Source organism: Nannobrachium achirus, assembly GCF_963921795.1.
Source record: "Nannobrachium achirus genome assembly, contig: SCAFFOLD_218, whole genome shotgun sequence".
In the NCBI taxonomy this organism is placed as follows: domain Eukaryota; kingdom Metazoa; phylum Chordata; class Actinopteri; order Myctophiformes; family Myctophidae; genus Nannobrachium; species Nannobrachium achirus.
This window is the reverse complement of record NW_027664723.1, coordinates 85,413-100,125: the sequence shown is the minus strand read 5'-3', so window position 1 is coordinate 100,125 and position 14,713 is coordinate 85,413. Positions and strand designations below refer to the sequence as shown.

General features: G+C 41.9%; 1 protein-coding gene across 1 annotated transcript in view; it reads left to right on the top strand.

Annotated features, from left to right (window-relative positions):
• Positions 1–13,097, top strand: part of LOC308280834 (phosphate-regulating neutral endopeptidase PHEX-like) — a gene marked incomplete at its 5' end in the record, with an annotated part of 45,721 nt that extends 32,624 nt beyond the window's left edge. The window contains 6 exons of the mRNA XM_080755153.1: positions 1,394–1,461; positions 7,642–7,772; positions 9,566–9,631; positions 10,030–10,134; positions 11,408–11,484; positions 12,502–13,097. Coding sequence (XP_080611279.1) covers positions 1,394–1,461; positions 7,642–7,772; positions 9,566–9,631; positions 10,030–10,134; positions 11,408–11,484; positions 12,502–12,604 — 550 coding nt within the window. The 3' untranslated portion in view covers positions 12,605–13,097. The remainder of the gene's footprint in view (positions 1–1,393; positions 1,462–7,641; positions 7,773–9,565; positions 9,632–10,029; positions 10,135–11,407; positions 11,485–12,501) is intronic.
• Positions 13,098–14,713: the final 1,616 nt, after the last annotated feature.

Sequence of the window (14,713 nt, the reverse complement as noted above, 5' to 3'; positions counted from 1 at the left end):
CAATTACATGAGTTATATTTCGTCATAGTCGGCTGGAAACCTTGTATGTCCAAAACCGTTTGTTTTGTATTTATCATTTTAAAAATTAACTAAACTAGTACTAAACCGATCTAAAAGCGCCGATCTACAAGCACACAACGCCTCGCGGTGCGAGGCGTTGTGTGCTTGTAGATCTGCTGTTTTCACTACTTTTGTGCAACGGCCTTGTATGATGAAGCAGGGCTTTGCTTTGTGAAAAAAATGTATACATTTGAAACTTGGAGATACAAGGTTTCTGCCTAACAGTGACGATTTACTTTGTTGGCCGCCCAGCCCCCAAAATGGAACGAAGGCCGACATTTTATTTGTATTTTTTTTCCTGGACCGGCTGGGAATGAACCGGTCGTTCGGGAGTTGTCCCACTTTTCACAATGGCCAGCACGTCCCTGTCTGGAGCCAGGCAATAAATCTAGTTTATTTTCACATGAATGTTTGATGAGTGATGATGTAATATTAACCCCTTCAACCCCTGTAGAGCAGTCCTTAACTCTCCACTTTACTGTAGTGCAAACTTTACTGACGGGAACGTGGACTAAAGTAACCTTAACTCTCCACTTTACTGTAGTGCACTTTACTGACATAAAGTGGACTAAAGTAAGGACTTTAAATAGGCTGCCTTTTTAATACATAAAGAAAATCCATCAGTGCATCAAGAGTAAACCATAGTGTAAAAAAACATCACAAGGATGCAACTGGGACGTATCATCAGTGATGTAGCCTGGGGTCGACGGGTGTTTCGGGTCTCGCAACATCATACACCCTCGCCCAGGTGACCCAGCCGGGGTTGATCAAGTCCCGACTTACGTCCCAGTAGCTATCCACGATCAGTCCTATTAGGGAAAGACAGGGTCACTCAATGTGCTGCACTGGAACTACTCTGCCGGGATTGGGGGTACAATTCTGGCGCGTGGAAGAACTAGGCTCTATTTCTATATAAACTATACTAGATAAAATCCTCAAACAACGGCCAGGAAACTGCCCACTAACAGATCTCACAACCCTCTCCATCTGCCTCCAGGTCTTTAAGCTACATAACAGATCTCACAACCCTCTGTCTGCAGGACTTTAAGCTACATAACAGATCTCACAACCCCCTGTCTCCAGGTCTTTAAGCTACATAACAGATCTCACAACCCTCTGTCTGCAGGACTTTAAGCTACATAACAGATCTCACAACCCTCTGTCTGCCTCCAGGACTTTAAGCTACATAACAGATCTCACAACCCTCTGTCTGCAGGACTTTAAGCTACATAACAGATCTCACAACCCTCTGTCTCCAGGTCTTTAATAACAGATCTAACAACCCTCTGTCTCCAGGTGTTTAATAACAGATCTCACAACCCTCTGTCTGCAGGTCTCTGAGCTATGGAGCCATCGGAGTGATCGTTGGACACGAGTTGACTCATGGATTTGATAATAATGGTGAGACATTATAATTATATATGGATATATAAATATAGACAACATTACATTTATGGATGGAGAGAAAGTTAAAGGAGTATTTCACCCCCAAAATGACTTGTTTTATTGAGACTTGATTGTGAGTATTCAATAGAAATAAAAAGTCATTTCGGGGGTGAACTACTCCTTTAAGTCATGGATTTGATAAGATAATAAAATAATGATATAATTAAATAATACGGTCATGGCTTTGATATTAACGATGAGTCACCAAGAATATGGAGCATCTACTATTACATTTTTCTTAGAGCCGCATCCCACTTCCACGCCCATTTCGCCTCCACTTCAACTCATAGCTAGAGCAGATGTCGGTAGAGCAGATGTCGGTAGAGTGTATAAAACCGCCCATAACTCTATCATTGGCCCCCCGTTGCCATGGTGACCGCCGTCCATTGGCTCGTATTCCCAGCTATGGGACCGGCGGATCCAATTTCAACCGAGGGGGGCATACCCAGAACACACACACACACACACACGCACACACACACACACACACACACACACACACACACACACACACACACACACACACACACACACAATAGCTAATAGTTAGCTCACAACTCCACTTTTCTCTTTCACCTCAATCGCAGTAACATCCGTATACACCACGTCATCGCATCACCAATACGTTTTATTTATTTTTTATTTTTTTTTCCAATTTTTTTTTCTCAAACATTTTTTTTTTCCAATTTTTTTTTCTCAAACATTTTTTTTTCTCAAAAAATGTTTTTTCTCAAAAAAAAATTTTTCCCAAAAATTTTTTTTTTCTCAAAAAAATTTTTTTTTCTCAAAAAAAATTTTTTTTCTCAAAATTTTTTTTTCTCTAAATTTTTTTTTTCTAAAAACATTTTTTTTCTCAAAATTTTTATTTTCTCAAAAAAAAAAATTCTAAATTTTTTTTTCTCAAAAATGTTTTTTGTCTCAAAATTTTTTTTTTGAGAAAAAATTTTTTTTCTCAAAAAAATTTTTTTTTCTCAAAAAACTTTTTTTTCTCAAAAAACTTTTTTTTTCTCAAAAAACTTTTTTTTCTCAAAAAAACCATCACATCGTGGCCACCCTGGGGGTCGGTTCTCCATTCCGAAACCCACCCATTTCGAAACACCCCGTTTTCGAAACCCCCCGTTTTCGAAACCCCCCCTTTTCGAATTTTAATTTTCGGAAAGGTAGGGTTTCGAAATTGCAGTCGGGACCTCGCCATTCCGAAATTTTGAATTTGAGCAGATTATTCCACCAGCAGGGCTTAAGGTGAGCCAGAACGGCCGGAACCCCCGTCAACACTAGGGCTTTGCACATAGAGTGCTGCTGCATTATATCCTATATTAATTATATTGACCTATAATTGCAACATGTCGATAATAAAGTGAATAATATGAATGCCATATAGGCCTATTAATTATATGGACGTATAATATGCATGACGCACTGTGCGTCCTGTGCGTCTGGGAACACATTGCCAACGGGCACCAAAAAATAAAAAAAGAAGAAGAAAAGGCCAAGCCGATCATCATCATAGATTCAGAGCCTAATAACTAATATGTAGGCCTACCAGTATTTGCTCCGCCTAAAAATAAACACGGAATGCATGCCAAAATATTGCGTGATGCCTGATCAATGGTTGTTGTGATAATCGATTTGGGTGCACGGTGGTCGCCCGCAGTAAGTGCACCTGCAGGCTGGCTGTGCTGCTCCTGCATTCATTATCATTATTCATTACTGTCTGAAAAGTCATCCAATAAACTGAATAAAGACTGAATTGTGAATAACCCTTTACCTACTGTCGCTGCCGGCCTGCCGCTGTGATGTGATGTGATGTGATGTGATGCATTTTGAAGGTCCATGAAGAAGTAATCCGTTATTTGGGGTGACGACAACCAGAATGCAGAATAGACTAGGCTATCATTAGTTGTCTGAGAATGTGCCACAATGGTTGTGCCACAATGGTTTAAATTATCTAATGTAACTTTGAGAAGCGCAGAGCTGGTCAGAGTCCATTCAGACCAGCTGTGGGACTGCTGCGCTAATTGGGTTGACTTGACTCGTTGACCCTATAGGCCTACTTGCGCTATTCGGTTTATTATTGAAAAATGGAAATGCAATGACAGTAGGCCTATTAATTCATTTATCTGTCTGTCAGTCAGTCAGTCAGTCAGTCAGTCAGTCAGTCAGACAGACAGACAGACAGACAGACAGACAGACAGACAGACAGACAGACAGACAGACAGACAGACAGACAGACAATTTTCCCATTGCACACGAGAACGTGAAGTCAGTCAGTTCAGCACCGCAGGCAGCCCCTCATCACAGACAGCGTGTTAAAAGTGGTTGCACTTACGTATATGAGACAGAAATGGGCCTCTAATATTTGACAATTTGGCCAATGTTTAATTTGTCATGTTAGAAATGTGCAGATACTGCTCTATAGACGTAGACTTTGTTGGTTTGTTTACTGTTAAAATGGCGCATATTAAGTTAATCATCTGGGGACAAAATAATTTGGGTCCCAACCCACAGGTTGAGAACCACTGGTATAGCTCCCAGTTACCAATGGATCAATTAGCGCGGTCATTATTTGCTTTCAAGGAAAAACAAACAATAGATGTGTGAATTGCGCCGGTCATTAGCTCCTGCTGTGACATCAAACGAATATGGTCCACCAATTAAGGATCAAAGTGGTGATGTCTGGAGGTTTGTAGGTATGAGTGGAGTTTTTGGTGTGGGGATTCGACAAGAGATGACATCTGCTAATTAGACTACAGTCTCACAGCTGAAAAAGGGAACTGCCTGAACTTCATGACAACTAGGCCTATAACTACTTCCTAGACGTCAAGGATGTCCACAATTACAAGAGGGCGCTCCACTAATCACGTACAACCAATTTGACAGACACTAAAACGTCTCCAATTCGTTCTCCTGCACGCTACCACGAAAATGTGGAACTCCCCAGATCGTGCATAGTTTATTTTGTGAGGAGTTGCTCAGAGAGTCAGATAAAAGGAAAGTGCCACTGGAGTGAGGAGAAATATTGTATGTATCCTATAGGCTATGCCTAAAATAGAATATTGCAGGCCAAATCGTGGCAAATGGAGACGTTTTACGCGCGGCGAAAGCCTGGTGATGCGAGGTTACGCGCGGAGCGGGCTGCGAGGAGAGAGTGATAGAACAGAGAGGGAGGGCGAGAGGAGAGACAGGGAGAGAGGAGAGATAGAGAGAGACGTTGAATATACATTCATATCTTGCTAAACTAAGTATAAGCTCTATATGATCTGTCTGGTTTATTGCAGGGTTTATCGCCGCTGGTTTTATTTTTTGATCGCCCGTTTCCGACCGAGATAAGCGCCGCAATTTTGCTGGGGTGCACTGTTGATTTGTAGCCTATACATTTGAAAACTTAGTAGGCCTATACCGTTGTTATACTTACATTTTTATGTTAATAATCATTCATAATTCCATTGTTTTATTTGCTTTTTTTTGCCGTGGAGTAAATCTCATGTCTACTTTGAAATAAATATACAAGTTCAGCTGTGAAAGATCACATTTTAAGCCTGGGCTTTGTTTAATTTGGCTTCTAATTTAGTGTGTAGACAAAACAATAAGTTAAGATAATACAATGTATAAAAAGCATACAAGTAAAGTGTCCCGTCTCACAGCTGTGCGTGTTGAGCGCAACTACAGCTCTGGGATGAAAGCTGCTGTTGGATGTTTTAAAAGGTGTGCGTTTAACTGTAAATTCTGCCTGGCATCATAACTTAGTTTCGAATACCGTTATGTGGTAGATGTGCGCACATTGTGTGTTGGGTCACAGGGGACGGGGACGGTGGGAGAGAATTAGAAATGAGTATAACAGACATTCATTGAGAATTATAGATGAGAAAAGGCCTTCTGAATGTTGATGGGTTTTTGGAGAGCTGTCCAAGAGCCCCAAATTACACATGAACGAGAAGTAAGCTGCGTTTCAGAGAGAGAGAGAGAGAGCGAGAGAGAGAGAGCGAGAGAGAGAGAGAGAGATAGAGAGAGATAGAGAGAGAGAGAGAGAGAGAGAGAGAGAGAGAGAGAGAGAGAGGCCGCCGCTGCAATCCATTTTGTGCCCGACTGCGCACTTTTTCTATGCACCACCCACATATCAAATTAATTAAACAGAGCAGGCATCACAACCATTGATCTGGCATCACGCATGCTTGCTTGCATGCATGCATGCAGTGATTATTTTTAGGCAGCGAAAATATGAGTTATTATGATGATCATGATTCTTTTTTCTTTTTCTCTCATTTTTTGGTGCACTTTGGCAGCGATGCCCGACGCACAGTGCGTGCGCGTAGAGAGAGAGAGAGAGAGAGAGAGAGAGTTATAGGCTATTCGGAATGGAGGGGTGCTATAGAAAAATAAATAACACCGCCATTTCGAACAATAAAGTCAATGTTCGAAAAGGCGGTGCTGTTTCCTTTCGGAATGGCGGGTCTTATATAACATTTGGACACACCGCCATTTCGAAGAATGGAATTCAATGGTCGGAATAGCGAGATTTCGGAAAGGCAACGTGCACCCGCCACCCTGTACCTCAGGGATTTGTTTTCGACGAATATTTACTCCTATAGACGCAACGCGACGACCTAGAGGGGAGGCCGGCGTAGCCGGCCGACCTTCTAGTGAATTATAGATCATGGTTAATCATTTATTTATACTTTTATAACATCCTCCGTGTGCGTGCGTGCGTGCGTGTGTGCGTCCGTCCGTGCGTGCGTGTGTGCGTGCGTGCGTGAGTGATGTAAAGTAACTAAGTACTGTAAGTAAAATGTTGAGTTATTTGTACTTTACTTAAGTATTTCCAATTTCCAATACTTTTACTTCTACTCCACTACATCTCAGATCCAAATATTGTACTTTTACTCCACTACATTTATTTGAAAACTTTTGTTACTAGTTACTTTGCAGATATAAATGATTATATTATAAAACATACATAAAACCACTTTAGCCCTATTTACACGTAGGCTATTTGAAAATAGCAGATCTACAAGCTAGTGCTACAAGCGTGTGAGCTAGTAGATCTTCTATTTTCAAATCATTTATACTGTTTTGGTACTTTAACCCTCTAAGGCCCACGGTTGTAATATTACAACGTTTGTATTTTATCCAAAAAAAGGTTTAAATCATTTTATTTTAGCTCCCCCTACCACCTAAACACCACCATTGGATTCTATTGTTTAGTATTACAATGCCATTGGCCACAATATTTGCATATAAATACCCCCCACAGGGGCTGACATTCACACCCGCCACACCCGCTGAAATTCCAGAGTTTTGACGAACAACATCTCACTTTTTCATGGAAGCTATACCTCACAAAAACCTAAGTAAAATGCCTGTACTATTTTTTTTGGTGATCATTAGAATGTCTAGAACATGTACATATGTTATTATTGTGAAAAATATCCCCCATATGTAAATTAGAGCATGATTTATGATTTTTGATTTATGGCTATAAAATCTTACAAAAACATTTTTTTGAAAAAAACATTACATTTTCCTCTTAATAGGACTCCTACAACACCATCTGATTTTTTTCAATTTTTTATTTCAAGTATTTCTTAATGCGGGCCTTAGAGGGTTAAGTACATTTTGATGTTAACACTTTCATACTTTTACTCAAGTACATTTTGAATTACGTACTTTTACTTGTAACAGATTATTTTTGCATTGCAGTAATGATAATTTTACTCAAGTAAGACATGTAATTAGTACTTTTTCTACCTCTGGTGTGCACGCGTGTGTGCGCGTGTGTGTGCGTGCCTGGGTTTGTGCGTGCGTGTGTATTTGTGGCACTCGGTGCTCTGCTATTTTTGAAAAATCTTGAACATTTGTGCAAGTCTTTGAATATGTTTGACCCGATTCTACAATTGTCTTCTAAATCCTTCTTCTAAATCAGTGCTTCTCAAACCTTTTCATGTCAAGGACCCCCAAAAGTACATGCATTCCAGGGACCCCCCAGAAGCAAAGATTTGAGATACAAATATTTGCTTTTAAAAAGATATATTCAAAGACTTGAAAAAAAAGATTTTTCTACACGCTAGAGAGCTTGTATATCTGCTATTTTTCAACATTTAAAGCATAAAATAATTCTATACCTAAATGTTTTAACAGGTCGTAAGTACGATAAGGACGGGAACCTGGACCAATGGTGGAGCAACGCTTCCATCACAGCTTTCAACGAGAAGACTCAGTGTATGGTAGAACAATACAATGGATACATCTGGGAAGAGGCGGGGCTTAATGTAAGTACCTCCTACTGGGAGGAGCTTAATGTAAGTACCTCCCACTGGGAGAAGACGCAGTGTATGGTAGAACAATACAATGGATACATCTGGGAAGAGGCAGGGCTTAACGTAAGTACCTCCTACTGGGAGGAGACTCAGTGTATGGTAGAACAATACAATGGATACACCTGGGAAGAGGCGGGGCTTAATGTAAGTACCTCCCACTGGGAGGAGACTCAGTGTATGGTAGAACAATACAATGGATACACCTGGGAGGAGGCGGGGCTTAACGTAAGTACCTCCCACTGGGAGGAGACTCAGTGTATGGTAGAACAATACAATGATACACCTGGGAAGAGGCGGGGCTTAACGTAAGTACCTCTCCCTGGGAGGAGGCGGGGCTTAACGTAAGTACCTCCCACTGGGAGGAGACTCAGTGTATGGTAGAACAATACAATGATACACCTGGGAAGAGGCGGGGCTTAACGTAAGTACCTCCCCCTGGGAGGTGGGGCTTAATGTAAGTACCTCCCACTGGGAGGAGACTCAGTGTATGGTAGAACAATACAATGGATACACCTGGGAAGAGGCGGGGCTTAACGTAAGTACCTCCCACTGGGAGGAGCTTAACGTAAGCACCTCCCACTGGGAGGAGACTCAGTGCATGGTAGAACAATACAATGGATACACCTGGGAGGAGGCGGGGCTTAACGTGAGTCTCCTTTCCTCTGTTTGTATCGTTCCAATTTTGTATCAACAGGGCTCGGAATGAACTTTTTGACCTGGTAGCACCTGGTAACTGGTGCTACCAGGTTCAAATGTTAGGAGCAGATTTAAGAGCACCCACCAAAATGGAAGGAGCACCAAATATGTTATTGATGTTTTTAGATGAATAAAAAAAACAACCTTATAACATGAGGTGGTGGAGGGAGCCTTACAAATACACTGTGGTCCACCTCTGGGGCTTTATGCCAGAACTGTAGTGCACACATGTCCCATTCACCAGGTTAGCATTCACCAGGTTAACATTTACCAGGTTAATATTCACCAGGTTAGCATTCACCAGGTTAATATTCACCAGGTTAGCATTCACCAGGTTAACATTTACCAGGTTAATATTCACCAGGTTAGCATTCACCAGGTTAACATTCACCAGGTTAATATTCACCAGGTTAGCATTCACCAGGTTAATATTCACCAGGTTAACATTCACCAGGTTAATATTCACCAGGTTAACATTCACCAGGTTAATATTCACCAGGTTAGCATTCACCAGGTTAACATTCACCAGGTTAACATTCACCAGGTTAGCATTCACCAGGTTAATATTCACCAGGTTAACATTCACCAGGTTAGCATTCACCAGGTTAATATTCACCAGGTTAATATTCACCAGGTTAGCATTCACCAGGTTAATATTCACCAGGTTAACATTCACCAGGTTAGCATTCACCAGGTTAGCATTCACCAGGGTAGCATTCACCAGGTTAATATTCACCAGGTTAGCATTCACCAGGTTAATAGTCACCAGGTTAGCATTCACCAGGTTAATATTCACCAGGTTAGCATTCACCAGCGTCAAACTACTGGGAGGTCGAACAAATGTTTCGTCGCACTATCTACACGCCCCCGTCATTGAGTTATCAAGACTAGTAGAGATTTATCATGTTTATGTTTTCTGAAGGTTGAAGGGAAGAGGACATTGTTTTATTGTGCTATTGTTTATTGTTTTATTGTGTTATTATTTAATGTGTTGAAGGTTGGAGGGAAGAGGACATTGTTATATTGTTACATTGTATCATATGTTGAAGGTTCGAGGGAAGAGGACGTTAGCAGAGAACATTGCGGACAACGGAGGAATAAGACAAGCTTACAGGGTATGATGACCTATGACCTGTGTTCTGTTCTGTTCTGTGTGTGTGCGTGTGTGTGTGTGTGTGTGTGTGTGTGTGTGTGTGTGTGTGTGTGTGTGTGTGTGTGTGTGTGTGTGTGTGTGTGTGTGTGTGTGTGCGTTGATTGACTCTCATGCTCTGACATCGCTGTGATTCAGTGGAACCAAATCCCTCTTATGCCCATATATGGAGATCCCTGTGATGCCTGGGGAACCAAATCCCTCTTATGCCCATATATGGAGACCCCTGATACCCATATACTGTATAGAGATCCATGTATAATCACAGGGATATATGTGAGATACATATGGAGACAGGGATCTCCATATATGGGCATACCAGGGATTGTGTGTATGATGTCAGATATTATTCTCCTACGGTAGGCCTACCGGCGCTGGGTGACGGACAGGAGGGGGGGGGAGGAGGAGCCTCTTCTTCCTGGTCTGGGCTTCAACAACGACCAGCTGTTCTTCCTCAGCTACGCACACGTGAGTACACACTCACACACACACACACGCACGCACGCACGCACGCACGCACGCACACACACACACACACACACGCACACACTCACACTTACATGTTCAGTGTATTCACCTTATTCCTGGCCCTCTCTATGGAGGCTGCCATTGCCTTTTACAGAGGGCGCTAGAGAGTTTTTCCTCTGTGTGCTGCTTCAAAAAACATCTTTTCACTTCCTCCCAAGTAAGGAAGTGACACGGAATTGTCTGTTGCCAGATTATGCCAAAGAAACAAGCCCAACAGAAGCAACTAGGCTCAGTTTTACTACTTTACTTTTACATTAATAGTAGATCAGCAAGCTCACAATGTGTCACATTGCGACACATTGTGAGCTTGTATATTTGCAATTAAAAAAAAACTAAAATATTTTGAATATTTTTGAAACATTTTAACAACATAAATCTGTGTGGAGGTCCCTGGCACCACATATTTTCAGATGGGGGTCTGCGACTGTGGACAAATATGTTAATCTGGGGTCCTTGATATGAAAAGATTTGGGAAGCACTGGTTTAAAAAATATTAGAAAGTAAGGCAGCCCAATAAGCAACTATACTATTTTTTTACACAGGTAAAACTATTTTTTTTAACAACACAGGTTAATTCATAGCCCAGAGCGCCACCTACTGACACTTTAATGCAAGGACAACAGGAAACCAAATAATGATGTTTTTCAGGCCAGCTTTTTCAGCCTCCGCCTCTTTCAGGATATGAACAGGAAGCCGGGGGCGGGGCCAGGAATAACGTGAATAGCTTATATTAGCCATTCTGTCAAGAGCCACGTCTTTAAGACTTTAACCCAGACCTTGTCTTTAAGACTTTAACCCAGACCTTGTCTTTAAGACTTTAACCCAGACCTTGTCTTTAAGACTTTAACCCAGACCTTGTCTTTAAGACTTTAACCCAGACCTTGTCTTTAAGACTTTAACCCAGACCTTGTCTTTAAGACTTTAACCCAGACCTTGTCTTTAAGACTTTAACCCAGACCTTGTCTTTAAGACTTTAACCCAGACCTTGTCACGGATAAGCTAAGAGGGACCACTGCTGTTTGTCCAGTCATAGTTGTATAAAGATGTGCTTGTTCATGCTTGCTAACATTAAGAATATGGAGTTTTTTAATCCACTTTGATCTACTTCAGTGTGATGGTGTGTTCATGTGTTCAGGTGAGGTGTAACTGTGTGATGGTGTGTTCATGTGTTCAGGTGAGGTGTAACTGTGTGATGGTGTGTTCATGTGTTCAGGTGAGGTGTAACTCCTACAGACCAGAAGCAGCCAGAGATCAGATCCAGAGCGGAGCTCACAGTCCACCCAAGTACCGGTGAGTTCACACTACACTACCCATACTGCACTGCACCACACCACTCCACACCACACCACACCACTCCAAATATATTTTAAAATGTCATTTCTGCTAAGCAGCAAGCTTAGCAAACATGTTTAGATGATTTTTATTTATATAATGATAAATGTGTGCGATGTGAGACGGAAACGGAAGTGACGAGGAGGCTTCACTTCCGCTTTAACACCGGTACTCATCGTTCTTCTTTCGATGCACCAGACTGTATGACGGGAGCATTTCCAAATCGCGGAGGCAACAGTCTGGCCACGCGAGACCAACCAAAACATGCAGATCCAGTTCCACTTCCTGTCCCAAACAGGAAGCACTGTCTGGCGGATCAGCCATCCCATTTTGGATCATTTTTTATTATCAAATCTAATTGATATAAACTCGGAGGAATATTTCATATCACGATTATTGTGACAATATTACCGCGATAATCAAGATATCCAAAACATCCATTATCCTGGGGCGGACCATTTGCCAAAAAGCTCACAACGCGTTGCAAGATTTGCCGGCTATTTTTTGGCAAAGAGATTTGGTAGAGAGTGAAAAAAAGACTGTATCAAGTACGTATATTATAAGTACCTTTTACCAATTCTAGAGGGTTTAAATGGTACCAGATACGCAGCTCTGCAAATAAAAGGTGAATTGATCCCAGTGCATGACGGAGGACGATATCACCATGAATTAAATCTCCACCATACGATTATCGTGAGTGTTTTTTATCGCGATAAACGATCATATTGCTTATCGACCCTCCCCTCCCCTGTGGCTCCTCCCCTGTCATGTTGGCTCCTCCCCTTTCCCCTGTCATGTTGGCCCCTCCCCTTTCCCCTGGCTCCTCCCCTGTCATGTGGCTCCTCCCCTTCCCTGTGGCTCCTCCCCTGTCATATTGGCTCCTCCCCTTTCCCCTGTCATGTTGGCCCCTCCCCTTTCCCCTGGCTCCTCCCCTGTCATGTTGGCCCATCCCCTTCCCTGTGGCTCCTCCCCCAGAGTGGTGGGGGCGATGAGTAACTACGAGGAGTTCCGCCGGGCGTTCAGCTGTCCTGATTCGTCCGTCATGAACAGAGGGGCGGAGTCCTGTCGGGTGTGGTAGAACCGTCCTCAACCAATCAGCTGTGAGGACCACTGCCATTCATCCAATCAGCTGTGAGGACCACTGCCATCCAACCTGCACTGATGGAGTCTGTACTGTATTTCTATAGGTTAGCGTCCCAGTAAGCCCCTTTTCCACTGACATGGTCCAACACCACACCACACCACTCCACACGGCCCACTTGTGCCAGGTTTTCCACTACAAGGACCTGGGTAGGGTGGTGTGAAAGTGGTACTAAACGTGGTACTAAAAAGTATCCGATCTAGAGTAGGTCTGAGCTAGGCCAAACAGGGCCAAACACTTCATAATGACTGATCACTCACTGACTTCTCATTTAGACCACCAGGATATAGTTTTAATAGATGATAAGAGATTCTATTGTGTTATAATCACTATTATAATCTATTATAGTGTATTATAATTATCATATTAATGCATTATAATAACGTATAGTGTGTTATAATCACAGTTATAATCCATTATAGTGTGTTATAATTAGGATAGTTGTAATGCAAATGTATATTGTGTTATAATCACAGTTAAAAGGGTAAATTTGTTTCTTACCGATAGGGGTACTTTTGTGTAATATATTTTTATGTGGTGTGGTGTGGTGTGGTGCTAAATCTGCACTGGAAAAGGGGCTTTAGACAAGTCTAAAGTTGGTCTAACGTTGAAAGTTTTTTAGACGTCTAATCAATGTTTAGTCTAAGCTTAAACGTAAAAAAAAACTTTCATCGTTTTCATAAATTTTAGACTAGCACTATGGAACAGGGCTAGTGTTAGGCTAACAGTGTGTGTGTGTGTGTGTGTGTGTGTGGGGGGGGGGGGGGGACCCCCTCAAGGACCCCCAGGGGAGGGAGGGGGTCCCTGGAACCAGCGGTTACAGTAACTGTGGACATGGTGGGAGCAAACTGGAGACATGATTACTGGAATATTGTTTTACGTTCTGTGTTCTGTGTAATGGTTCTCAACCTGTGGGTTGGGACCCCTATGGGGGTCCTCAAATTATTGTGTGTGTGTGTGTGTGGGGGGGGGGGGGGGTCCCTAGATGATTAACTTAATGTGCAACATTGTTTTCTCTCTCAACAGTAAACAAACCAACACATTTTCGGTATCTGCACATTTTTAAAGTGACATTTTAAGGACTTTTTAATACCTCTAAAATGACAAATTAAACATTGGCCAAATTGTCAAATATTAGAGGCAGACATTGTGAAAATAGCAGATCTATGATCTGCTATTTTCCTCAACTCTTAGTGCTCGTCAGGGTGGGGGGAGGGGGGGTCCCCGGTTAGAATATGATTATTTTAGGGGGTCCCCGGTTAGAATATGATTATTTTAGGGGGTCCCCGGTTAGAATATTATTATTTTAGGGGGTCCCCAGTTGAAATATGATTATTATGTGGAGTGTTGTGAACTGCTGTTAGCCTGCATTAAGCCATGGAGGGACCTTATAGAGCAAGACACTGAAGGGTTAATATATATTATCTATCTATTGTCATTTCACAATAAGAGCTCTATCTATTGTCATTTCACAATAAGAGCTCTATCTTGCCTCACACCTCATGTTCGTATTGCAGATAAGCGAGCTCAAAATGTATCTCGGATCATCGGATCATTTCACTGTCGTAAAATGTCGTTTCAAAATAGTAAGGTGCAAATACATGAGGCGTAAGGCAAGATAGGGCCTGGTCTTCTTTCATTTTTATCATTGTTATGTGTCTTAAGTAAAACATACGCAGTATCAGTGATGTGATTTGCTTTCTCTTTCTATATCATTTAATGTATTGTTTGTGTGTTTGTTTCTGTCTTAAATAACTGGTGTAAAATGGTGTTTCTAAAACGGCTAGTTCCATTCCTTAATTCTGATTGGCTGGTTTCCCTTTAATTGCTGTGGTATATGAGACTATAAACCACACCTTTAATCAGTTTATATCAAACCCAGCTGCGTCATTTCTTTCCACAGTGTTGTGAAGCTAGACTAGAGAACTTGAAGTAACAGGTGTGTTGTTTCTGCAGCCTGGCTGGGAACTACTTTCTTGCAGAGCAGACCTTACAGTGTATTATTAGTGAAATAGAACCGTTTTAATTTGTCCATGTCTATGATTT